General features: G+C 38.4%; 1 protein-coding gene across 2 annotated transcripts in view; it reads right to left on the bottom strand.

The window, feature by feature from the left end:
• The window catches only part of LOC148657607 (adenylate cyclase type 1-like), an 83,945-nt gene that overhangs the window by 36,879 nt on the left and 21,832 nt on the right, over positions 1 to 25,234 (bottom strand). For both annotated transcript variants that reach the window (XR_015941010.1, XM_088644058.1), the window contains exon 5: positions 6,551 to 6,678. Coding sequence is in view for 1 of the 2 variants with exons in the window: in XM_088644058.1 (XP_088500184.1) it covers positions 6,551 to 6,678 (128 nt within the window). In the remaining variant the exon portion in view is untranslated. The remainder of the gene's footprint in view (positions 1 to 6,550; positions 6,679 to 25,234) is intronic.

Raw genomic sequence — 25,234 nt, forward strand, 5'->3', positions numbered from 1 at the left:
ATAGCCATGCACTGTGGGTAAAATACTCTTTAAAAAGCGAAGCAATTAGAGGAATTTTAAGCAGTACGTGAAAAGGCACACCAAAATTTCACAGAATAGCATTAGACATAAAACAAGTCCAGGATGTCTTGTGTTGATCTGAACACAAAAGGAAGGCAACATCTATTCATTCATTTGCATTAACCGCTTCGTCTTTAGAGGGTCGTGGTGAGGTGGAGCCTGACTTGGCAGGACATAGGCATGGTACCACACACAAGATTGCTCAATCCACGTTTCAGTGTGTATCCTGCTCTGCAGCAAGTTAGAAGCCCAGAATCCACAGACTTCGGGTTAAGAGTTAACAGCTACAGTATAGGGAGTTGGATAGTGGTCATGGAAAAGGTTTTTAAAATAACCCGCAGCTTGATTATTCAGTGAATTATCTGTGAGCATGAGAAACTTGAAATAAAGTTTTTAAAATAATAAAATAAGCCAAGGCTTCTCTAATTATACACCACTGTTTTAGAAATACCAATCCAGTCAACTGGCAACAAGATATCTCAGGTTGAGCTCATGACCTCTCAGTCACAAGGCTAAATCTGTACTCAGAAAGACTTCCTTTGCTGGTTCAGACCCTCAAAGGTGCAAACTTCCATTTTTTTAATCCTCTGCCCACAAAGAAACATATATACAATAAATACATCTTGTGAGTTATTTTTATAGGTTTTGTGTCTAATGCTATTCTGTGAAATTTTGGTGTGCCTTTTCACGTATTGCTTAAAATTCCTCTAATTGCTTCATATTTTAAAGATTATTTTACCCCATAGTGCATGGCTATATGCTATGACTCATTATACCATTGCGACCTGTCCCTGTACACATCTTTTTTTACAAGGAAGTCGTGAGCACCAAATACTCAATACTCTTTTACTCTCTAGTTACATCACATTATTAAACTCATTTTTAGTTTTACTGTTTTAGAATTAGTATTGATTGCATTGAAGTTAAACATAAACTGAGCCTGCTTACACGTTCATCATTAATTTATACCAGGAATGCACTGGTTCTCCCATAGCAAAGCAGTTGAGACCCAGGAGCGATTGTGCTGGAATTTTTATTAAAAAAATAAATAGAAAAATACTGTGTCTTCATCCAGAGAGATATTTATAAACACGCAGAACCTCAAATGCTATATACTGTACAGCTGTGTGTCAGTGTGCATGAAATGAAGAGACAGGGAAAGAAACACCGAGAGAGAATTTATAAATGAGATGATTTTAAAATGAAATATTTTCATAGCTGTCAAATTTAAAGAGGATCTAAGTCAGCCTGTCCAATTTAATTTTAGCTCACAGTAGAATGTCAGCCTAGAAGCCTGGAAACAGACACACCATGCGTCATTTTGAGGAAAAAGAAGGGCAGAACAGTTCTGAAGACATGATTACCACACAGATATGCATTAGGTAAATATGGTTGTCAAAGATCATGTCTAGCAAGCAGGACTTCCAATTAAACAAGACTGCAGACATTATTTCATTGTCAAGCCTCCTCTGTACACAAGAAAGATACTTCATACAGAGGGCCAAGAGAAGGCTTGTGAACCCCCAGTGATTTGTCTGTACTCATATATTGTAGACCTAAAACATAATTAGATATTAATAAAAACTATAAATAAATGATGAAGATAACCTGGTTACACATACAGTACAACCTGAAGACAAAATATATAAGACTGTATGGTACAGTATATGTGGGTTATTTAATTAATAAAATGATCCATCTGTAATGCTTGTAAAGTACAGTATGTAAAGCCTTAGATTCATGAACTGGTGGCACCTTGTTGAGCAGCATTGACGTCAAATAGACATTTCCTAGTAGTCTAGTAGTAGTCTCCTAGTAGTAGTAGTAGTTCCTAGTAGTAGTCTCCTGCACTCACTTTTAGGAATTATAATAATTCTAATACCCCGTATCTCTTGTCTTTGTGTTATGCATTTAATCGGGTTATCTTCATCTTTTGTTAAGACTTTCATGAACATCTAATTATGTTTTAGGTCTAAAATATACAAAAACGTATACAGTAGATTACCAGTGGACACATTTTTACATAGACATGGTCATCTACCTCTACTTGGAATAGCTTAAGAACTATCGTGGTGACAAGATTAATAACTTATTTTTCCTTCTTATTTTCCATGCATTGCATTGCAGAATAGAAAATTATGAAATGAGACCGGGTTGCGTATCACAAAACAGTTGTGTTCTACATTTCAGTTAGCATTTATATTTAGAATCAGAGTTTTTCTTTTTTTAGGGAGCTGATATGCTGTTTTTGAAAGTTGCTTTTTTGAGAGACAGCTAACAAAAGCAATGTGTGGGTGTACTTTATTCTTTTGGCCATTATCTTTTTGATAGCTGAGCTGAAAGCAATCGAATGCAATTTTAAGCAACACTAGACACAGTTATTTCCCCCAGAAGCCATATTTTCTTCTTAAAGCCTTATGCTGTGCAGTGTATCTTGAATTGTATTCTATAAACTGTGCATTATATTCATAAATATTTTCTGTACGGAGGTGCAAAGGCATTCAATACATTTCTAAGCAAGAGCAACTTATGTTTAAAAACTCAAAAATCTCTCACCATGACCTTCATGTTGTGAAGTGTACATGGGCAAGTCAGGTTTGATAAGTAAAGAGCGTGATATATTTATAGGTGAAAATTGACTAAGGCTGAAAGGTCTTGCTCAAAGCCCCACGTCTGAAATCCATGTCAAAGATGCGCAAGATTGCAATAAAAGAACTACTGACTTGGAGTAAAAGTCACACTACTTACCAGCAAGAAACCAATGACCACGGACAAGGTCTCACCACAAGCACTGATACTAGTGACACAGAGTTTGATCTTACAGTACGTAAACGAATGATTTCCATGAAGACTCATTTCAACTGATTTATCTTTTCGACTCAACACAACAGCCCCATTTTACTTCCGAGAGGTGAATGGGACTGAGGCACTATGCCGCAGCGCGCGACTACACTTACAATTGTTACTATTATCAGTATTATGTAAACGCAATTATTATTCTTACCGTATTATGTCTAAAAAACGAGCATCCAAATAGCCATTTGGAAATTGTTGCAACCAACAAAAATTTCATACAGGAATTTTCATTCATTGTAATGTTTCAGAAATGGTTCCGAAGGACCCATGTGAATACTAATTGATGTACAGTATATAGTATAGTAGGTCTTGTAATGCACCTTTACCATCTACAGTACAGTATCCACCCTCAAATGAGTTGATGCAGGAGCTGGAATAGTCCAGATGTAAAATTTGAACTATAATAATGTGTGGAATACATTACTAACTTGTGAGAGACAGAGTGAAGTATCGAATGAACAAGCGAAGAGTACAGTATGTATTATTTTAAATACAAATCTGGAAATATATACTGCATAGCGAAGCATATACTGTACATTTCGGATTTCAGTGGTGCATTTGAAAAGTCAATGAAGTGGTAGAACATGGGATTTCTCATTTGTTGTTGGTTTATTGTTGGTTATTTTGCAGTGTAGTTACTCTCCCACAAAATAAACATATGCTAAAAAATCATGGGTTCATTGCCTTTAAAAACATAATCTGCAAAGCCAATAAGTTTAAAGAAAACGTTTTTTTTTTCAGCTACTGTAGGTAGAAAAATGATCTCCTCCTGTAAAACAGTTTTAGGGACCTGTTTTTTAAGTTATAAATAGCCTCCTCCAGCCATTCCTCTTATATAACACGTTACGTGAAAAAAGCCACCTTTCTTCTTGGCTTGTATGTGTGCTTTAAGGAGATAAGGTACAGTAGGATGACTACTTTGTATTTTAAAGACTTTTCTTCATCTGTCCTCTACAGCCTGTGTGCAATGCTGTGTGCATAAGAAGCAAGCTTAAAAAAACTGGGAAATCTGAACACCATCCTTCAAGGAAGGATTTCGGGAACCAGAAATGAACTTTAAATACTTGCCAAATACCATGTTTGATTAGAAAGACATAAAAAGTTACATCTACCTAAGTATGGAACCCTATTGTTACTACGGAACATTTAATATTACACTGGAAACAATAACCTAATCTGCATTACTCGTGATATAAAATAGTAAATGAATAGATAACGCAGGTATCTTTGACACAGAAGTCAGCAGGAAGGCAATCTCAAGCTGCTGATTATATTCTTGCAGTTCACACAGTGCCATTTTCACAACCTACTACAAATCCAGGGCTTTGTACAATTTGAAATAAAAAAAATAAAAAATAATTGGATTCACTTTTATCTGTACATCAAGCAAACAAATACATAATAATGATCTCTTTTATAGAATTTTGATTCTTGATTCTAGTGTGTTTTTTTTAGTTGCACATAAAATCCACAGCACAAAACAAATCCCCTTCCCTAGACTGCTTTGAGATACAACGTATGATTCATATGCAACTGTTAAAATGTAAATTTTAGAAGTCCCCATGTTTAGTCAACTACTGAAATTATGATCTGTACATACATCTAAGTAATGCTAAATACAGTCTACAGTATAATGCAAATAAAAATAATTTAAGTGTGAAAATGTACCACCATCCTGACCAATACCAGCGCTACGAGAAGTAGCACAGACTCATGGGAGCAGGTTTAGTCTTTTCTAAAACCTGCCAGTATAGCTCAAGAAGATACTCTTCTGCCGGTAAGCTGGTGGGAGATTGGAGATAGAAAGAACATCTCCAAGATTCAGGGACAAAAGGAAGAACGTGGACAGGTCATCATTCTCAATAACACACAGACGTGCACCAAATCGCAGACAAATCCTGCACAAAATCCTGCACCCAAAATATTTCTCATGTCTCATTTGCTCTTTTTAACTATTCATTAATTAGTCAGGAAAACGAATCCAAGGGAAAAATGTGTGCGCAACCATGCATCTGGGATGGTGTTAAAGAAATTGAACTCGGAAGTCGATGTCAGTAATTGATGTGTCTGTGCCACCGTAACAAGAATGCCAGATACAGTACAATGTAAATGGTATACAGCACTCTTTCACCAAACACCCTCCACCTCAGCTGTACTTCAGCAGATGAGTTGCAAAAACCGGGAAAGATATCACATTAAGAGGACAGAATGTGACCATATAAAACTGCTCAATTACGTTGTCTGTTTGAGCCTTTGCTCCCTTTTGTTACGAGGAGCTGTGCTTCAGAATCAGCCAGTATTCAGGTCTGATTCTAGAGCATCAACACTTTTCCCTTTTGTTTTATTTCAATCACTTCTACCAGACTTGCAGGGCTGGGGGGAAGGCACGACGAATTGGACTGTTTATGAATGTTTATTACTCAGTAGCCACCAGTGTTTAAAATTAACCTCAAAGTATTTTGAAATAAGCCAGCTGAGAAATGTTTCTGTTCTAATTATATGGCTTGTTGATACTGCAGAATAAAAAAAGCATCTATTGCAAATACATCTCAGTTCTTCAAATTAGGCAGGCCTCCTTGTACTGGCCTTTGTTCTTTTAATGTTTCCATCAAGACCTGGAGATCAAAAGAGCCGAATTGTTTCACCTTGTGTACTTCCTAATCCTTCATTTAACATGCTGAAGAGTATTCAGCTCAACACCTCCAGCCAATTTGGAAGACAAAGGGACAGTTGTTGCTTTTTTGGGTTATGTGAAAAAAAGACCTGGGACTGAGTCAGTGATTCCTGCAATTTCTTCTGCTTCTCTTGTGTGTAAAGTGATAATGCACATGTACTGTACTTTCTTAGTTAAACACAGCACGCCAGTATGTACACAGTATGTATAAATCAGGTCTGAGTACATAAAATGCGGTTTTTAGCGCAGTTACCATGCTGTCAAATCACCTGCAGAAAGATAATGATCTCTACCTGCATCTAAATACTATATTATATCATTCAAATAAAAATAAAGTGTGAAAATGTAACACCATCCTGACCAACACTTCTATTTACAGAAACATGCCAGTATAGCTAAAGAAGATACACTTCCTCTGGTAAGCTGGTGGGAGACTGGGGGAATATGATTCATGGACAGTAGAAAGAAAGACAACAAATTGAGGAGAAGCATATCATATTCTAAACCACTTTTGCTTTCCCAAATGAATAATTTCAGAAAATATCAAACATTATAGCATTCGTTCTATGAATTATATTAAACAAAAAGCCCCTCTTTTGTACAGGAAATGTTACTTTCAAAAGGACTATTTAAAGTAACAACTCCAGCCATTAATTAAAACTCATAAAATACATTTTTATCTATTAATAATTAATGTTGTTTACATGGAACATTTTCAAACAATAATCAGATACAATATTCATCAATTTTCCTTCAGGATCAATAAAGTCTTATCTATCTATCGCATTTCAATATATGAAGCACATTACATAAATTAATTTAATTATAGTTGATTTTCACTATTTCAGTACTTTTGAACGGTATAAATTCGGTAACAATGGCCAGTTTCATCCTGACATTTGCAGTAATAATGCATTCTAGCATCTCCAGGTCAAAAGAGTGTAGAAGCTCAAAACTCACGTGATGGTATCGATCATGTCCAGTCCCATTTCTACACAGCAGTGAGCATGGTCTGTCTTGGGCTGGGTCAGTCCTGAAACGCAGTAATAACAGTCCCCAAGGATTTTGATTCTCCTGCAGTGATTTTCCTATGAAAAGAAAGATGTGCAAGTAAAAAAAACTCTCTAATATTGTGCTCCCTTCGTAAACAAATGCGATATTTCATTATGCAATTTACAAAGAGTCATGCTTAAGCAAACAGAATAAGGAATTAGATCTTTCCAGTTAAAAGATAAAGAAATTGCTCTGTCATTCATTAGAAACAGACATGTCTAAATAACCTCTTCCTGAAACCATATAGATCAAAAATAAAAAGGTTCAGAATTAAAATAAAACAGAAATAACATTAATAAATTCAGATACACATGATATAAATCTGTAAGAATATTTTTTATAGATACATAATGTACTGACATGGAGTTTTAAATTAATACAGAACAGCAAAAACTGAACAGGATGCCTCTGGAATACGTTAAGTTACCCCTAAAGCAGATGTGTGTACAGTATTCACTCGACTGTGTGTTAATATTGGTAACGTACTGGATGGCAGAAACCTCAGCATGCTAAGCAGCCATGAAACAGGAAGTTCAGATCAAAAGAGACATAGACAACCAAGCTGTTCTGCTTGGGAGAGCAGGGGTCATTCATGTGGGAGGGTCACAGAACACATTTGTTGTCCTCAGGCTGTCAAGAGAATAAATTAAGAACGGAACTGCAATATTTTATGTGGCAGTAGGCCTTGAACCTCAACAGTGTTTCAGATAGAGTAGAGTACAGTACTGTCTGTGCGAAATGGAATTCTAACCTAAGTTATAATAGTACCTGTCTGAGCACCTAACATCCTACTTTCCACCTCACAACCTTCGCTCTTCTCATTCTGGTCTCCTATCGGTCCCCCCATCCCACCTACACTCTGCTGCGGCCCAAGGCTCTGGAACCCTCTCCCCAAGGATATCGGAGAGTCACCTTCCCTGAGCTCTTCGAATGAGAACCTTCTTCTTCAGAGGGGCCTTAACTTAACTGCTTCTGTTTTACACCGTGCCCCTGTGCTCCTACCATGTTCCTTACCCGCATCCCCTGTCTCCTCCCATTGAGTTTTTTCATTGTGTTTACATTGTGTGTTTTTTTGTTGTTGTTGTCGTCGTTCTGTAAAGTGCTTTGAGAAGTCAGCTTGAAAGGTGCTATATAAAATAATGTTATTATTACTACTACTTCCACTATTATTATTATTATTGTATTCACGAGGAAGGTTAGATCCGGATTTTGCACACTGCTTCTTGCCAATGTGTATATATCTCACACTTCCTTTGTCCTTCCTCTCTCGGCCTCCTCATCTACACCCTCGCAGCGAAAGCAAACTCCGTAGCTTACTCCCCTCAATGGTGAGGGGGGCTCGGACCACCAGTCCGCAGCTAGAAGAGTCTCACCAGATACTCTCCACATATTCAACTTCTTTTGCTTTCGTTAAGATCTAACCGAACTACTGAAATATACAGTAGGTTTGAAACGGTGAGGAACATAAGAACATTACAAAAGTTTACAATCAGGAGGAAGCTGTTTGACCCGTCTCTCGGTTTCAATAACATTGCTGGGCAGCGTGTTCCACACAACCCTTTGTGTAAAGTGCCTCCTGTTCTCAGATTTAACTTCCATGTTAATTCTCAAAAATATTGTTACCGCTGATAACATTCATGATTTGAAAGCTGGTACAGTACTTTTGTGTTGTATTACTACAATTGTTTAATGGTGTTCGGCTGCCTGTGACAAACGTATGCAGACACATCAGCACAGCAGTAGTTCCACATCTTGACACGACCAGAAAATACTTCAGACCGAGGCCTTTTGTTGATCCACGCATCTAGGAAGGACACTAGGCTCAAGGAAAGCACACACGATGTGTTTGGAAAACAAACTCTCCGGAGTGACAAACTGCAGTATCTGCAGCTGCTCTGGGCCAAACTGGCATTGTCAGCAACTGTTCTGCCAGATGCCTCGAAGCTTTTAACCCCCGGAATCAAGTCGAGAGCTTGTGTTAATACAGACAACAGACAGGATGGAAGCTTTTCCCTTTGTTCTCATCACTCCCGAGTCCTTCAGAGGGAAGAACTACTGTAGAAGCTGATTGCTTAATACAAACTGTATATTGCTAATTTCATTTTACTTACAGCGCTATTGTCTCAGTGGGGCTGATTGTCTGTTTTTGCATGAAACCACTTATTTTAATATAACAGCCAATAATATTCACGCAGTTTGGGTTGAAGAAGTCAAGTTGATTCACTGCAACCTCTGAAGTACCGCTTGCTCAGGTGAAGAAGTGTCGTTCAGTAAACTCAGAGAGCAATGTTGACAGATGTGCGTCTAGGGCAATTGAGTTCTTGCAGTTTGTGCTCAGGAATGAAATCAGATCAACAGGTCTGTTCATATTGTAATACATACAATATCGTTATCCAATGTATGATGAAACTGTTGCTTACTGAGCTTTGTTATTGTGGTCACTGTTTGACAGTAATCATATAGTATTTCCAGTGGGAAGAAAATCCTTTGCTTTGCTGTGAAAAGCCCATCTTCTGGGGCCTGACTGTTACATGATTTTCTGAAGAAAAATAGGATTTGCACCTCATCAGCATGCCCCACAACTCTCTGCTTGGGAATGCGCTGATACTCTTTCAAATACAGCCTCTGTGGCTGTCTTGCCTGCAGAAGGCAAAGGACGGCACTGCTGAATGAGAAAAAGCAGCCGACGGCTGGTGACTTTTAATTATTACAGCTTACGTGGAAGTGAGGCCCTTCATAATCAGGCTAAGCTGGATTGAATTGTAACTGGAAAGAAGGTGAAAAGGACGAATTAAGAAACTTCAGCTGATGAGTATGGGTACAAAGTTTAAGAAGGTTCTCCGGCTGCCAGAACGAGCCATAGAACTTAGTGAGGGGGACCAGGAAATTATACAAAAATATAGGGAAGATTTTTCTTTTCATCTGACATGCGCGTTGAGAACTTTGATTCCTATGGTATGAAGTTAGGCTGTCACATTATTTCACAAAGCACATGAGAGGGATGAAACTATATTTTCAGATGTTCTTATCCATGACCCCAACTCAACATTTATTGAATGGAATCAATCGCTCTAGTCTTATTGGCTGTAAGGGAATTTGTCATGTACTGTACACCAGGAGCTCATAAACATGACAAAAGTGCAATACAACAACAGGACAATACCATAAAACCAGTGTCAGACAAAGCCTTTGACACAAGGGTTCTTCGTTGAAAAACAAATGTGCTCCCAGAAACTATTCAGTCTATTCAGCATTGCTGTCAGTTCTCTCTTGGGTCTCTGTTTCTTGGGTTGGAATGGCTCAGTTGCTTCAGTGTCAGACAAAACCTTTGACACTCGAGTTCTTTGAGAGGTTGGCGGATATTGAGGTGGATGCTAGACCTGGAAACACACCCTGGCCCACACACCCTGTACTGGATGTGATGAAATAATAAAGCCGTCTGAAAATGAGTGGATGGTAGTAACATTTAAGTCAATGTAAATTTAATCATTTATGCTTAAATGGCATCTACGTAGGTGCACACATTCCTCAAAGATTTGTTTTTTTTTCCAGGGGTGTGGGGGGTAGGATTATTTACTGATTTTTCATTTACATGAAGATATCTGGAACGTACAGAAGCAAATGAATCAGCCAAGATGTCCAGGGTTAACAGCAAAATGTAAAAAGGATATTTATTTTAAATTGTTGCATTTGCAAAGCATCATATAACTCGGAAAGCCATATCCCTTCATGGGGAATTGTTTCAACTTAAAATATAAAGCTTGTCAAACATATTCACATTAAACAGTCCCATCTCAAACATACTGTACGTTAAAAACACATACACATACAATAAAAACCCATAAAAGGCTCATCTCCAGGCAGCCAGATCGGATAAATATACTGTAATGACACAGTGCACAAATGCAAAGCTACTGAAAACATTTTTCTCTGCAGACATATGATTATAAGGTTTTTATCATTCAAAAAGCAAGCATCGGGTACTCCAGCTATACAAGATATATTGTGTTTTTCAAAGGAAATCATTTTTTTAATGTTCATAATGATAAATGACATCATACTCAGAGAAATGGTAAAAATGTGTGAATGCAGACTTTCGAGACATGCAGCTATTAGTTATTTTGAAAAGAACCGATATGTAAGAGTGCCAGAGCTGATGCCATTAATAGTCTGTTGTATACTGTGGCTCGTAACAAATGTATTATATCCTTTGTGACAGAGCGGTGTCCCCAGCTCCCCCAGCTGGGAGCGTTTAGCGTTCTCTACTACTGCAGGAACTGAGGCACTAAACCCAGGAATATACATCAATCTGGTCATTCAGGTGCTTTTGTTTACAAAGAGCAAAAAAGCATATAATTGAAAAATAAAATTTAAAATATTTCTTCTGTCTTTGGAGGCGTAGCTATTCTATAACAAAGACATGTCTGTCTAAAGGGTTTGGATAGCTAATCTATATCCTACATTTACTTGGACAAACATTCAGCTCCCTTTCAAAGACATTCATTTTTCTTCACAAAAGAAGAGGAGATTTAAATGGATTCGGCACACTGAGCAGTGTCAAGAAGAAGAAGACTTAATGCACGCGTTTGCCACACGTACAGGACCTAATCTGAAGTGGAACACTTCTCAAAGACAGCTGTGGCTAATGACCTCAGGGAACTATGCAGTTGGCCATTGTCAGGGCCAGCTGGGAAATGTAGTCCATGCCATTTCCAGTGTACCACAAGAACTACATCATCTTAGTCACAAGGTTAAAGAGCAGGGGTCTCGAACTCTGTTCCTGGTGGGCCTTCATTTCTTCTGGCTTTTGTTCCAACCTGTGTAGTCAATTAACAATTAATCTTATTTTCTAAATTAGACATCTACAGCAGTTGTCCTAAGGTCCTTACAGTTAATTACTCAAGACATTCACTTCATTAAGGGTACAAGTGCTTATAAATCACCTTGGAGGCTGGTTAGATTTATTACAGGTTTGCTGTTAATTAAATGATTTAGACCATCTATGCAACACGGGTGGAGCAGGAGTCAGAAGATATTAGGACCTCCAGGAACTGAGTCTGGCAGTTGTTATAGAAGGTAGAGACTTCACCACATGCTTGGCCCTTTAACACACACTAGATATAGATATGATGAGGTGAGAATGACTTGAACAAACAGAAAATTAATGAGTACATAGAGGATATACTGTACAGTACTGTAGACAGAGAGCCAGAGTAGGAGTATATTTGAAAATTGACCTACTGTAACATACAACTAAGAAATTGAAGCAAGAAAGCTACAATTTATAATCTATATGAGCTGAAGTTTAAAGCAAGAATTAAATTAAGGGTGTTCTATTCTAGAAAAAGAATGTTTATGTTTCAGAAACTTTGTTAAAAGGTCAAAATGAATTAATCACTGAAACAAAATACTGTATTGCCTAACTGATGCAAAAATGACATAAAACAAAATATCTGAGTAACAGAGCAGCCTGACATTTGTACAAAGGTTCCGCAAGATTCACAATTGGGCATATTCTGTAAACTACTTCAGGTATTAGGAGAAATTAGACACAGAAAAGAATATTGCAGTGAAGGTTAATCATTCTACATTTTTTCAAGACTATAACCATAAAAAGAAGAAGAAAGCAGAAGACGGAATTAATACTTGAAGCAAAATATAAAAGGTGCTGAATGAATATTTCACACCATATTTTCACATAAAATAAGTCAATAACATGCCCCAGGTCATAGAAGGAGGGCCATCAGTACTGAGTAATATCGACATACTGTACAGTAGCTGACTGTACAGGGGATATTATATAGACCTAGAACGTGTTCTACTCAGTAAATTACCAGGGCCTAATGGTATTTCTCAAGTGTGCTTAAGGAAATGAGACACTGTTCATAAGATCAATCTTGGGATATGCTTAGGATAGCTTTATGAATGGAAGTCGTACCTGCAGATTGGAGAACTGGAACCTGAAAATGAATGAACATTTTTTAATGTATTTGCTATCACTGTTCTTTTAATTTAATGTCATTCTGTTATTTTTGACGAAGACAAGTAGTTTCATGACAGAATAAGAACATTGTATTGTTTGTTTTTTAACTGGGGCACCAGTGTTAAACCTGGAGCACAGGTTCAGTGGGTCAAGGGTCAAGGATTCAGATCCCAAGGGGGATGCTACAATAGTGATGCTGAGCGATGCTCTTCTCTGATACTTACAGTACTAAGACCCTGTCACACACAAGGGTGTTGCAAAAACAGTACTTGTTCCGTATTACAGATGCTTTTTTAGCACCACATAGAAAAAAAATTATCTCGTTTATACGAGATGGTATTGTGTTTATATGAGAAAAGTATCTTGTTTGTACAAGAAAATTAGTTCATTTGTGAACAACATTGCCTACTACTGTATATTAATAATGTATACTGCATTGTACTGTATATGCAGTAATATTGTCTCATGTAAAGTAGCGTTGACTTTAACGACACTAGAATATCATCATACTCCTCTTTTTGGGGGAAAAAGAATAATGTAAAGGAGCACATGTTCTGTGACAAGTAGAAATGACACGGCTTTCCAGACTTCTTCTAGGAGCCAAATGTTTTTAATGTACCAAGTACAAAACTTTTCTACTTGATGTATGTAACCTGCATTAGTAATAATAATTGGTAACACTTACATAGCGCCTTTCTGGACACTCCGCTCAAGGCGCTTTACGGGTAATGGGAAATCCCATCGCCGCCACCAGTGTGCTGCTCCACCTGGATGACGTGACGGTGGCCAGAGTGCACCAGAACACTCCCCACACATCAAATCTCAGTGGGGAGGAGAACAGAGTGATGAAACCAGTTCAGAGATGGGGGTTATTAGGAGGCCAAGATTGGTTAAGGCCAATGGGAAATTTGACCAGGATGCTGGGGTTATATCCCTACTGTTTTGGAGAAACACCCTGGGATTTTTGATGACCACAGAGTGTCAGGACCTTGGTTTTACGTCTAATCTGAAGGACGACACCTTTTTTTTTACTGTATAGTGTTCCCATCACTATACTGGGGCATTGGGACCTGCACAGACTGCAGGGTGATCGCCCCCTCCTGGCCCCACTAACACCTCTTCCAGAAGCAGCCTTAGCTTTCCCAGGAGGTCTCCTATCCAGGTACTGACCAGGCTCACACTTGCTGAGCTCTAGTGGACTGCCAGTTGTGAGTTGCAGGTTGACATGGATGCTGGCATAAAAAAATAAATAAAGCAAGATATTTTAAATGAGCAAAACAGCAAGTTGGCTGAAGTAGTTTATAGCCTGATTAAGACAACTAAATCACTTTTATTTTGCTAATGCTTTGTAAATGGAATCAAGACATATTTTATAAAAACCTTTAAAAGCCATATCTACACTGACCTAAATCAGGTTTTAAAAATAACTCTGTGACCTATTTTTTATGTTTTTCTTCTTGAAAATAATACTGCTAATGTGTAATTTATTCCTTGCAGAGTAAAAACACTGTTTCCACATTTTCCAGTGATATAATGACTAGTTTAAGAAAGAAATCTAATTGCTTTTGCCACTGCATTATTTCACCCTGAAATTCCCTTTGGTGTTTCAAATTGGTGTGCACATCCAACATTAGCTTTGATCATGTGTTTAATCGTTACTTCAAATCCGTTTTCTAAAGTGAATTAATTGATTACATTTATCAGAAACCAAGGGACTGCTTTGATCAGAATCCACTTAAATCAAAGTCTTACACCAGTACTGGAAGTGAATACTACTGTATATTCAATTTTGTTTAATGCTACGTTGTAAAAGCTACTTTTTGTACAATAATATACTGTAGCATATTGTATTTGTTGATACGAGAAAAATATAAAAAGACAAGACACGGGATAACCTGACACAATTCATCATAATCTACAGTATTATTACATTTTCCCGAGCAATTATTTTTAAATATTGGTAACTCTCTGCCTACAGCCCCATTCCATGTTGATTTTAATTATTGCTGTTACACTGCTTCTATGTTTATCAGCATTTTACATCTTCAGATTTTTTGTCACTATGCATTCATTAACTATTGTAAGCCCATTTAGGCTTGTGATATGCAAATATTTAAGCTAAAAATGTTCAGGAATGAAGAGAACAACAATACATGTTTTAGAAACATGGCGATGGAAGCAGAGTACAATTTACAGTAGGCGCTGCAGAAGATCTCCGGAGAGAATAGCAAGGCTTCAGGAGTTTGGTTTATAAAAAGAATTTCAGGATGACAGACTCTTTACAATGAATTCCACAGAGAAAGGGAAGCATCTGAAAGACTGAGCACCTTGCACAGCTGTGAGGAGGAGCGAGCTGGCATGCCATGTTTGCAGCTGATGGCACGGAACGTAAGTTTTCAGCATTTTTTAAAAGGCAACTTGAGCTAAGTCTTTGAAATGGCATGAAAAACGCAAGAATCCCTTTGGAAAGGCCATGGAAAATCCCAAAGAGATGAAGCAGGAGAAACATGCACTTGAAAGAGTAAGTGAAGCTCTTCAAACTGAAGGATAATCAAGAGCTTGCAATTGTTACATATTGAAGTTAAAGCCTTAAGAGGACTAAATCCTTTAGAAATTATATGATTTAGACAGAGAAGAAAAAACAGCTTTAAATGAACTGAAGACAAAAGGAGCTACGAGCTATGTATCCACCACACAAAATAAAAAAAAAGATATTGATATTTTATTCTTACTCTAAAAAAAAGGCCTCAGTAAAGCAAAATTTTTTAAAAAAACAACAACATGTAAGATAATGTCAATTTAGCACCATCTTGGAGAAAAGCATTCACCTTATCTCCACCATTTTCCAAAGAAAAGAATTTCTACAGTTAAATTGACTGAATTCCATGCTTCACCAGCAGGACACAGATAATGGAGTTTTTTTTTTTCCGATCAGCTGGCAATGTGAAATACGTGAATTTGTCTTTTACAGTACCATTTAGAAAGCACGTGTACAGTGTGTTATTAAAAAAGTGAATTTAAAAGTGCATTTATTGTTTGAGGAGAGCAGCTACTTGAAAACTTGCATGCACACATGCACGCCTCCACACTCCTCTGTCTTTCTTAGCTAAACTGGGTTAATCTCCAAAGCTAAGCCCTATCCAACGTAAGGCTGTGCTCCTACACTACATAGCTGCCAAGACAGCAATGGTTTCTCCCTCATGGCCTCAGTATTTGAAAGTCATACTGTTGAACTTGTAGGGAGCTGCCAATAGTTTGCACACCAGGCTGAGGTTCAGCTGTAGTGTTAAAATGAGCTAATCATGATCTGTTAAAGGTAATAATTTGGGCAAAGCCGACAGTTAATAAATAATGTAAATAAAACTATCTTTATAGACGGACAACACAAATAAGATAATGTTAGTCGTGCAGGAAACTGACTGCACGTTCACGATACTATAATACAAGATACAATAATAATTTCTGTCCTTGTTTTTGTCTGGGATTCTTGCTCTGCATGTGAAAACTTGCAAATGAATAAGACTCTTGCACAGTTTTCACGTTTTGTTGCTTTGAAACAGTCATGTCAGTCACAGCACTTTGAGGTAGCGTAGTGCGTATATGTCTAGACTCATCGACTAGGTTGTGGGCTCAAGACCGTGCTGCATTGCTAGTGGAAGGCTAATGGTGGTCTGGCATCCCATCCAGAGGGGTAATCGTGTGCTTACTGCCAAGGAAACTAGAATAAACTCTGGGCTAATGAGCCATTGCGTCTGAAATGTGAGCTACTTAATTTGCAATGTGCTAACTATTGCACAACCCAGTAATCAAGACCTGTGTGAAAGCACATACTGTACAGTATTTTCAGTGAACTGTTATTCCTTACAGAAAAGCAGACATACTGTACAGTACAGTAATTTTATGTGCTCTATTTTCTTAACTTACGATGGCATATACTTGTTATCAATAAATCTGAGGGTTACAGGAAATAATACTTCAATTTTTTCCCAGTACACAAAGAGACTTCCAGGGGTGCAAATATCCCTGTCTATGCCCTTGCTCCAATATCTACAGTATAACACCTTATATACCCTGTCTTGGCAAACTTCTGTGGATGGACCATACTCTCCACTTGACACTCCAACCTGTGGTGCTGCTGACAGCAGTCTTCCTCTAGCTGATGCATGTCTGTGCTGCTTTGTCAGCTGTGCTTTGATTTGCCAACAGCAGCGATTCTGCCAGATTTCCACTACCTGTGTCATCGGCAGCATCGACCCTCTCCACTACAGGGGAACATATGGCTTCTTTGGTAGCTAAACAGATGTTGGCGGGGCATCTCCGAAGAGCTCTCTTTCACGCTGAGTTTCCTCTGCTGACTCCCAGTAAACAAGCTTTACATTTTTGTGTCTGTGCCTCAATGCCTCCTTTTTTTTGTGTGTTCTTCAGACTCACCCTTTTTCTGTAAAAGCAGCTGCTAAACAGAAATATGCTCATGGTGAAATCGTTATCACACTGTATTTTTAGCTACTAAGCGGTGTTTGGTCAATAATCTGCATGATAATTTTGATTTTGCAAGCTTTTTTTTTGCACTGTGCCTATCTTGGTATTAATTCATAAGAGTAGCTAGCAATTAACACAGAATGTTGTTACGTTTTGTTCTTGTATTTGACATTTTGATATGTGAATCATGTTAGCCCAATAGCACTTTAGTGAGAAACCCAGTGGAATGTCTACATCATGCTTTCAAAACGTTTAATGAAAATGAGCACAGGAAGAGTGTTTGTCTAGAACCACATTCCATGTCCTTTCCTTTTTCATCTCCACCCTGTAATGGTTGTCACTGAGGGTGAAATGTAACACTTGCCACTTTAATTTTGATCATGTTATAAAACCAATTCGAGAACAATAAAAGTTTTTTGAAAAGGCAGTTAATGATGTTAAGTTTAAAAATGAACCACAATTAAACAAGCCTGGAAAAATAGTATTTCAACTCCCATTCCTGCCCTAACAGGCTACGATTCTGCAGATATCTTAGAAATGGCTTTCACAATCTACCAGGATTATCCCAGTCACATGCAGGTGCTGTGACACACAATCTGTTAGCGTATTTAATTATCTTGACAATACAGCAGTAAAACGAAAAGCATTTAGACTCTCATGCTTCATTTAGTTAGGGTAATGAAGCACTGGGGAATCCTGCTGGATGAAGTCTCAGGAGTGGTGTTTCAAAACACAGATCAATATTCATCATCAGAATACCTCAGAATTACACAAAATAGAATGTTACACTTATGCATATTGCTCTGTAGTACTCTATATTACAGAATCTGTATTAAAATGACCAAATCACTATTTCCAGATGCTATTTTATTGCTTTTATTTTATTTACATTACTTTACACTACTATCATGCTTATGATAAAAAAGCAAAGAGGAAAAGAGAGGAGGGGGTAGATGTAACACTATATCAAAGTAGTAATGCTGAAGGAAACAAGACTCTCTGAACTGGGTCACTCTCATTAAAAATGATTCCAAAGGTACAGTATAGTGTTAGGAGTATGTGTACAGCCACTTAATGCAAATGTTGTTCATGATGCAACGAAGCATTATAAGATTGTGAAATCTGGCCAAACAAACTTCCGGAACAACATCAGGAGTCATACAAGGCATTCGTTGAGCTGACAATGGCTTTTGACAATTTTGAACCTTGTAGCACATGGCATCGTAGTCAGACATGGCTGCCCTACAAAATTCATCAAGGTCAGGGGGACTTGAACTGAGCCGGTCTCACTGTTCGAAGACGGCCGCATATCCACTGCAAATCTTCAGAGATGGATCCATTCTTTATCCAGAACTGAAACCAGCATACTTATTTCTTTATATACTGCACAGTTCTATCAATATAACTGATTACTGTTTTTATTGTTTAAGATTATTTAGTTTTGAAAAAGCATTGAGTGTTAAAAGTGAATAAAAGCTTTAAATATTTTGAGCCCTTTGGTCCCTATTTGTGCATGTAGAAGCCTAAATTCCTTCATAAGTTTACAATTGGATTTAGAGAGCGGTAGTCCTCCCCTCACCTAAAGTAGCCTCTACACATAACTGTATACAGTAGGTATTGTAAAGAATAAAGATCTATGGATATTTTGAATACAGTCATATTTAGCTAAAATTATTATTTTATTTTAAAATAATTTAGGAAATTCTAAGTGAGTTGATGAAACCAGATCAGTTATTGCAGTGAAATGAATAAAATAATCACTCATTCTGGCATGTTACATTTTTTTTTAGTATGTATTGTGTTCTTAGGAGTTAAGGCTCTGATGCACTGTTGCATAACAATATCCTACAGAATTTTCAGAGGTTTGAAGTTGTTATAGACACAATCCAGTCTACAAATTCAAAGAAAAAAAAAGCAATAAAGTAAAGAGAATTAAAAAAAAGATATTTTTTGCATAAGCTGTTATTAAAACTATTTACTGTGGGAAACCTAAATCAATGTACTGTAGGTGCACAAAATTACCTTAATGAGTCACACAGTTAGCTCAGTGGCTTCTGTCTTTGCGCAATAAAAGTGATTAACATGATTTCAGAATAAATGCTCCTTTCTCTGCAAGTCCCTCAGTCACATAGAGAATTTCGAGCAAACATTCAACCAAAGAACTTTACAAGTTGTATACTGTAAAGGCACATATTAGCAGAAGGTCAGCAGTCTTTCAAAGATCATTAAAACAATCTCTTACTGAGCTTGGTGATGACGATCATTAAATTGATGGCACCCATACATTGCTTAGATCAGACTGTCTCCTCAAATTGAGCATCAGGGCAAGGAGGAAACTGGTTAGGGATAGGCCAACAGTGCCTTTAAAAGACAGTTAATTCAGTGAAAGAAACAGAGTTCAACAGAGTCAACAGTATTATGCTCACTTTACAGAGCCTGCTGGATTGGCAGAGAGGAAAATCCATCTCAAATCCCACATGTAGTTTGCAACAGAGTATTTTAGTGAAACTGCAAACATGAAGCAAAAGGTTTTGTGGTCGGACAAGACAAAATTGGAACATGTTGCATCACTCAATCAACACCATGCCTACTCAGTCAACACCATCCCTACTGTCAAGCATGGTGGCGGCGGCATTATGTTATACTTCTGACTCTCATCAGCAGGGACTGGGAAGCTTGTCAAGACTGATGGAAACACAGATGGAGCAAAGTACTGGCAAATCTTCGAGGAAAAGTTGCTGCTGACTTTAAACTGGGACAAAAAGGCATGAGGCCAAAGCTACAGTGGATTGACTTAAGAATAAAAATGCGAACGTCCTTGAGTGGCCCAGTCAAAGTCCTGACTTGAATCCTGTTGATGACCGTGGAAAGACCCGAGAGCCGCTGTCCAGGAAGTTACCCAAAGCAACTTGAGACAGCTTCAGCACATCTGCCAAGAAGAATGGGAAACAATTGCAGCAAGCCAGTATGTGAAGTTGGTAGAGACTGCCCCCAAAGGACCTGTGTCTGTAATTGCTGCCAAAGCTACTTCCATCAAATACGAACTTCACACGTCTGAATACTTGTATAATCAACTTATTCCTTTTCTTCTCTTTCGCAGTTTTCTTATTCAGGTTTAGAATACACTATTCAGTAATTTCACAAACGGTACTATTTTACATCTGTAACCATACACAGTCTGTGAGTAAAATCTAAAAGGGAAAAACCTGGAAAAATACAGTATCACAAGCAATTTCATAAAATAAATCCTCAACAGAAAATAACCATTCCTTCATGTATTTTCTGATAAGTTGATGTTTGACAAGACCAGGCGGCCTCCAAATATTTTTCTTTTTTGTAGAACAAACAGGATACCCAAGTTAATATGTGCTTGAACATAAAAAATACTGAAAAAAACACTGGCACAAAGTGACCATCAAACTTTGCTCTGCAGGTTTTACTGGATGGGGCTATCATGCAATAATGAAACATTTCATTTTAAGCCATTTTCACAAAGAAGAAACATGTTGTTAAAACACAAGGTGCTATTGCATTTTGCTTCAACTGAAACTTTAAAAGTTTGAGAAGTGTCAGAAAGAAAGCAACACTAAATGCAACCACCTCCTCTTCATCTGGTGTAAGTTTTAATTACCAAGTGAATTTGGCAAACTGCAAACCAATCAAAACAGACCAAAATAGGAGAATGAGTTACAAAAATGTAGAGATTGTAGTTGATTTCCTTCATTCCAGGTATTTTTTCAGGTTTATTTGGGACACAGCAGCATGATAAACAGGTGCCTGTGCTGAAGTCAAGACAAGAATTGCTGGTAAGAAACGACAGTTAGGAGTTGTTTTTTTTTTGTAAAGCTGGTGAAATAGTCAACCCTGCTGTGCATTCAAAATCAGCTTCGATGCCACAGCGTCCGCCTGCTTCTTGGCTCCATCCAGTAGAGGATCATGCCAGAATACCGCCCCCCTTTCCAGGGTTTGCCCTGGAGTATTGAAGGAAGGAGCATCTTGGGTGGAGTGTGGAGAGCAACGTTTACCTAAGTCCGAAGAGCACTCTTGGGTGACAACGAGCTCAGAGAGAGAGAGAGAGAGAGAGAGAGAGAGAGAGAGAGAGGATTTAATGGGAAGTCTTCTTGAGTTTTAACCTCACTGTCATGGAGGTCTCCACTGACACAACAGCCGTGCACTGCACAGTCATAAGCCTATAGCCTGCCATGAATCTTTCACCTTAACTTCCTCGGGATATTAAATGGGCCGTGTCAGGGAAACCAGCTGCACGGTGGGAGAACAAAAAAAGCTGCCCTGCGAGCTCTCACTTCTTGTTATAGAATCTGTGCGGCTTTCACAGTCGGTCGTGTTCTGCTTGTAGCAACGTGTCCTGAACCTGAATTAGCAGCCCTTGTAAGAAACCGGAGAACAGGCAGCACGTAGACAAAATACGCCGACTCTCACAATTGATGTGGACATACAGTATCGTATCGATAACACAAGCTGCTATTTGGGGTAAAACAATCAGGAGAGTAATAACAGCGGCCACTTTTGACAAGGCATTCCAGATAAAAGCTGGCCACACCAGGGAATGGTGAACTGCTGATCCCTTTGGGAATGCAATCACAAAAATACATCAATACATTAGCAAAGGCATAACCAAGCTGCAGATACAAAGAGTTAATTGATGTGGCTGTGTTTTTCTTTGGTATGGGGGTATTTGATCATTTTGCTGCTGCCTTCTTGCTAAGAACTGATCAACGGTGATTTTCTGAGGTTTTCACAAGCAAGGATGTAGCATAATAGAGAGGCATATTTAGTGAACCTCCTTGTCAGCTCACCTAACCATCACCAAACATCATCAGTTTATCAGTTTCAGCATTGAGACAAAAAAAGAGAAAGCCAAAATATAATTTCTTTTTACCTCATGCTGGACATTTCTGTATATTGTTTTATACCTGTGTGAGTGTTGTATGTGCTGGACAGTATGCTTAGTGATCCACAAACACTACTCAAAAACCAGGAGCAGACACCAATTGTCTTTATGAATTTACTGGAACAAGTCAGGTGAATTAGCCTGCTAAAGGCGACAAAAGCAATGCTTCACCTTGGGTTTTAACTCACAGCCTTCCAGTTATAGTTCTAGTATCTTAGCAAGATGATGATGATAATAATAATAATAATAATAATAATAATTATTATTATTATTATTATTATTATTATTATTATTGTTATTATTGTTATTATTATATTGTTGTTTCTGCTGTTACTACTATGAACAACAAATGTACTATACTGTGGTTCTAAACTTTTGAATAAGGCCTTTCAGCTAAAAAATTACAAATACAATTTTTACAATATATAAACTTAATTAGCTTTTTCTCACATTAGTTGAACTTATTCTAAAAGCCACATATAAAAACAATTAGTATTTTCAATTATCAATAATATATTGCACATTTTAATATTTTATATTTATTCATCTATAATACAAGTTACTACATACAAAGAAAAAAGTATGAACCAGGAAACAGGAGTTATATACAGTATCTTGTAAATGATGAAGAGTGTTCTTTCCGAATGACACTGAACAACGGACAGGGAAGACTCAAACAAAAGAAACGGGAAGAAGAAAGAAAAGGAGAAACAGTACCATGTGCAACAGAAACAGAATTAAATGGGAAAAAAAGAAGTTGGTAGAATATTGATAAAAAGGAGGAAAGACAATTGGGGAAAATGAAACTGCCACTCTCTGAACAACAAACCCAAGCATTTGTGTGCAGCATCGGAGCTGTGTGAAAGTAGTGAGCTAGGAAGTCCAAATGCGACTTAGAAATGAGTTTCTGTAACTGTGACAAAGTCCTTACGCAGCTCGGTAAGGTCGAGAATGGAGTGTGTTTCTGGGACCTACTGTAAACAGTACCAGCAACATGTGAGCTGTGTAACCGGAAATAACCCATTCATGACATTCTACAATGCCTTTTTTCAATTCCTTCTCTTCATACATTATCCCGCGAGTAATACCTTACAAAATACTTCTTCTTATGATGACGATGATGATTATTACAAACCATAACACAAAGCTGCCAACACAATGACACCTGACAGCAGGGATGGAGTGGACTGAGTGATGTGCTCTACTGGGTTTGCGACTGATGTAAAACTTTGCCTTGAGACAAGAAAGCTCTGATCTGGTCTCACCACAAATCCTTTTGGCCCATGTTTGCATGCAGGGTCAGTTAGGTTCTTTGTGGGAAACCCCATGAGGGATCTGACCGCCTGGGTGTCGCTTGTGAGTGCTCGACATACACTCAATACTCAATACTTGAAATGTTTTTATATCATTTTCCTGATCTGTGCCTTTATACAACTTTATCCCTAAGATGTTTTGAGAGCTCCTTGGTGTTCATGATTACATCTGTGCTTTGAATTCGACTCCCTGACTGTGGGACCTTACAGAGATACAGTAGGTATATTTAATCTGAAATCACATGAACCACTATTATTGCACATGGGCAGAACCCACTCATCTAATCGTGTGGCACCTTAAGTTCGTAAGTTTGCACAACAGCGTTTAATTGAGCTCTTTCGCAGCAAAGTGTTTGAATACTCCATGACATTTCCATTTTTCTTTCATGTTGGTTATCTAATTTCTTCTTTGTTTTTGTTTTTTCTTTGAATTTGTGTTTATAAATACTTATTTATACTAATTAATAAAGAATCATTGCAAGCTGTCATGACTGCAAGCTTTAAAACAACAAAATGTGAGAACTGCAAGGGAAAGAACCCTCTCTCAGTGCCCAGCACTGTTTCTCTTCTGCTAGCTTATAACTCAAGTACTGCACCATAAGCACCCCAGCTGCTGCTCAGGGAGAAGGACCGGCCTTTTCCTATGCTCTGACTGAGCTGATTACACGAGCAGCAGATGCATTCTCTGCCTACAAACCAAAGGGATAAGTGAGTTTTACTGTTCCAGGTCAAGAAGGTTCATTCCAACAAAGAGATGCATTAGCTCAGAAACCACAGATGTTAAAGCTACAATTAGATGTCCTTGTGCTAGGCTTGATTCTGGTGGGGCAGATTACAAAATAAAATCTCGAATCTGTGAGCATAATTCTCTGGCTAATTCCATTTCCTTTCTGGTAGTTTTCCTCTTGGAAACTGGGGCACAATGTAATGTGCTTATTCTATTTGGAAAGAGAACATGTTATTTCAATTGAAAGAGTTAGTGACCCAAATACTTTGAATAAGAACTCGGAGAACACAGTGAACGATGGCTTCTTTTATACAGAAATTGATGTTGTTCCAGTTTTATCCACTGTAACACTTCACTTTGGTATCTTGACACTGACAGAACTTTTCTAAAAGCTATTTCATATTTCACATTTCTGTCACGATCACGACTCCTCCTTTTAAGGGCGCTCCAGCTCTTCCTCGTTTGCCTTATTCCCACACCTGTCCCTCGGTCCAGCCTCCTTCCTGACCCCCTTTAGAAGCCAGACGCAGTCGCCAGCCGAGACTCTGCGTCTGATTCCCGCATCGTGTGAGCCCGGGACCTGGGTTCGTCTGGCTCCGTTATGCTTTTAACTCTCTGCTCCTGCTCCTGTTCCCCCCGCCAGTCCCGACCCGGTGTCACGATTATAGTCCCCCCTCCTTAAGGGTGCTCCAGCCTTTTCACTTTAGACTTAATTCTGTGCACCTGATCCCTTTTCCCAGCCCACCTTAAAAGCCAGGCGCTGACGCTCATCCTGGCTCTGCATCTGGTTTCCGCACCATGCGAGTCCGGGACCTGGAAGCGCCTGGTCCCGTTAAGGTTTTAATCTCTGTTCCCGTTCCCTGTCCGCCGGTTCCGACCCGGTTCGTGTTTTTAATTCCTGTTTGGATGGATCACCTGGCTATGGACTTATTCTTGTGTTTTGGATTCCCTCTATGGATTATTTTTGGATTGTTTGCCTCGGCCACACCTCCCCCGTGCACCAGCGCACTTCGGACACGCCCCCCTGTTTTCAGCCCCGTATTCCTGCATGACGTTTCCCCAGTGTTTCCTCACTTCTTTGGATCGTGTCGTCCGCACAGGGTCCGGAAAGAACTGTTCGTTACACCTGGCACCTGTTTTTAATCTCTTGTTTTGGATGGATCACCCGGCCATGGAC

This window comes from Lepisosteus platostomus, chromosome 8 (assembly GCF_059453375.1).
Source record: "Lepisosteus platostomus isolate fLepPlt1 chromosome 8, fLepPlt1.hap1, whole genome shotgun sequence".
Lineage (NCBI taxonomy): Eukaryota > Metazoa > Chordata > Actinopteri > Semionotiformes > Lepisosteidae > Lepisosteus > Lepisosteus platostomus.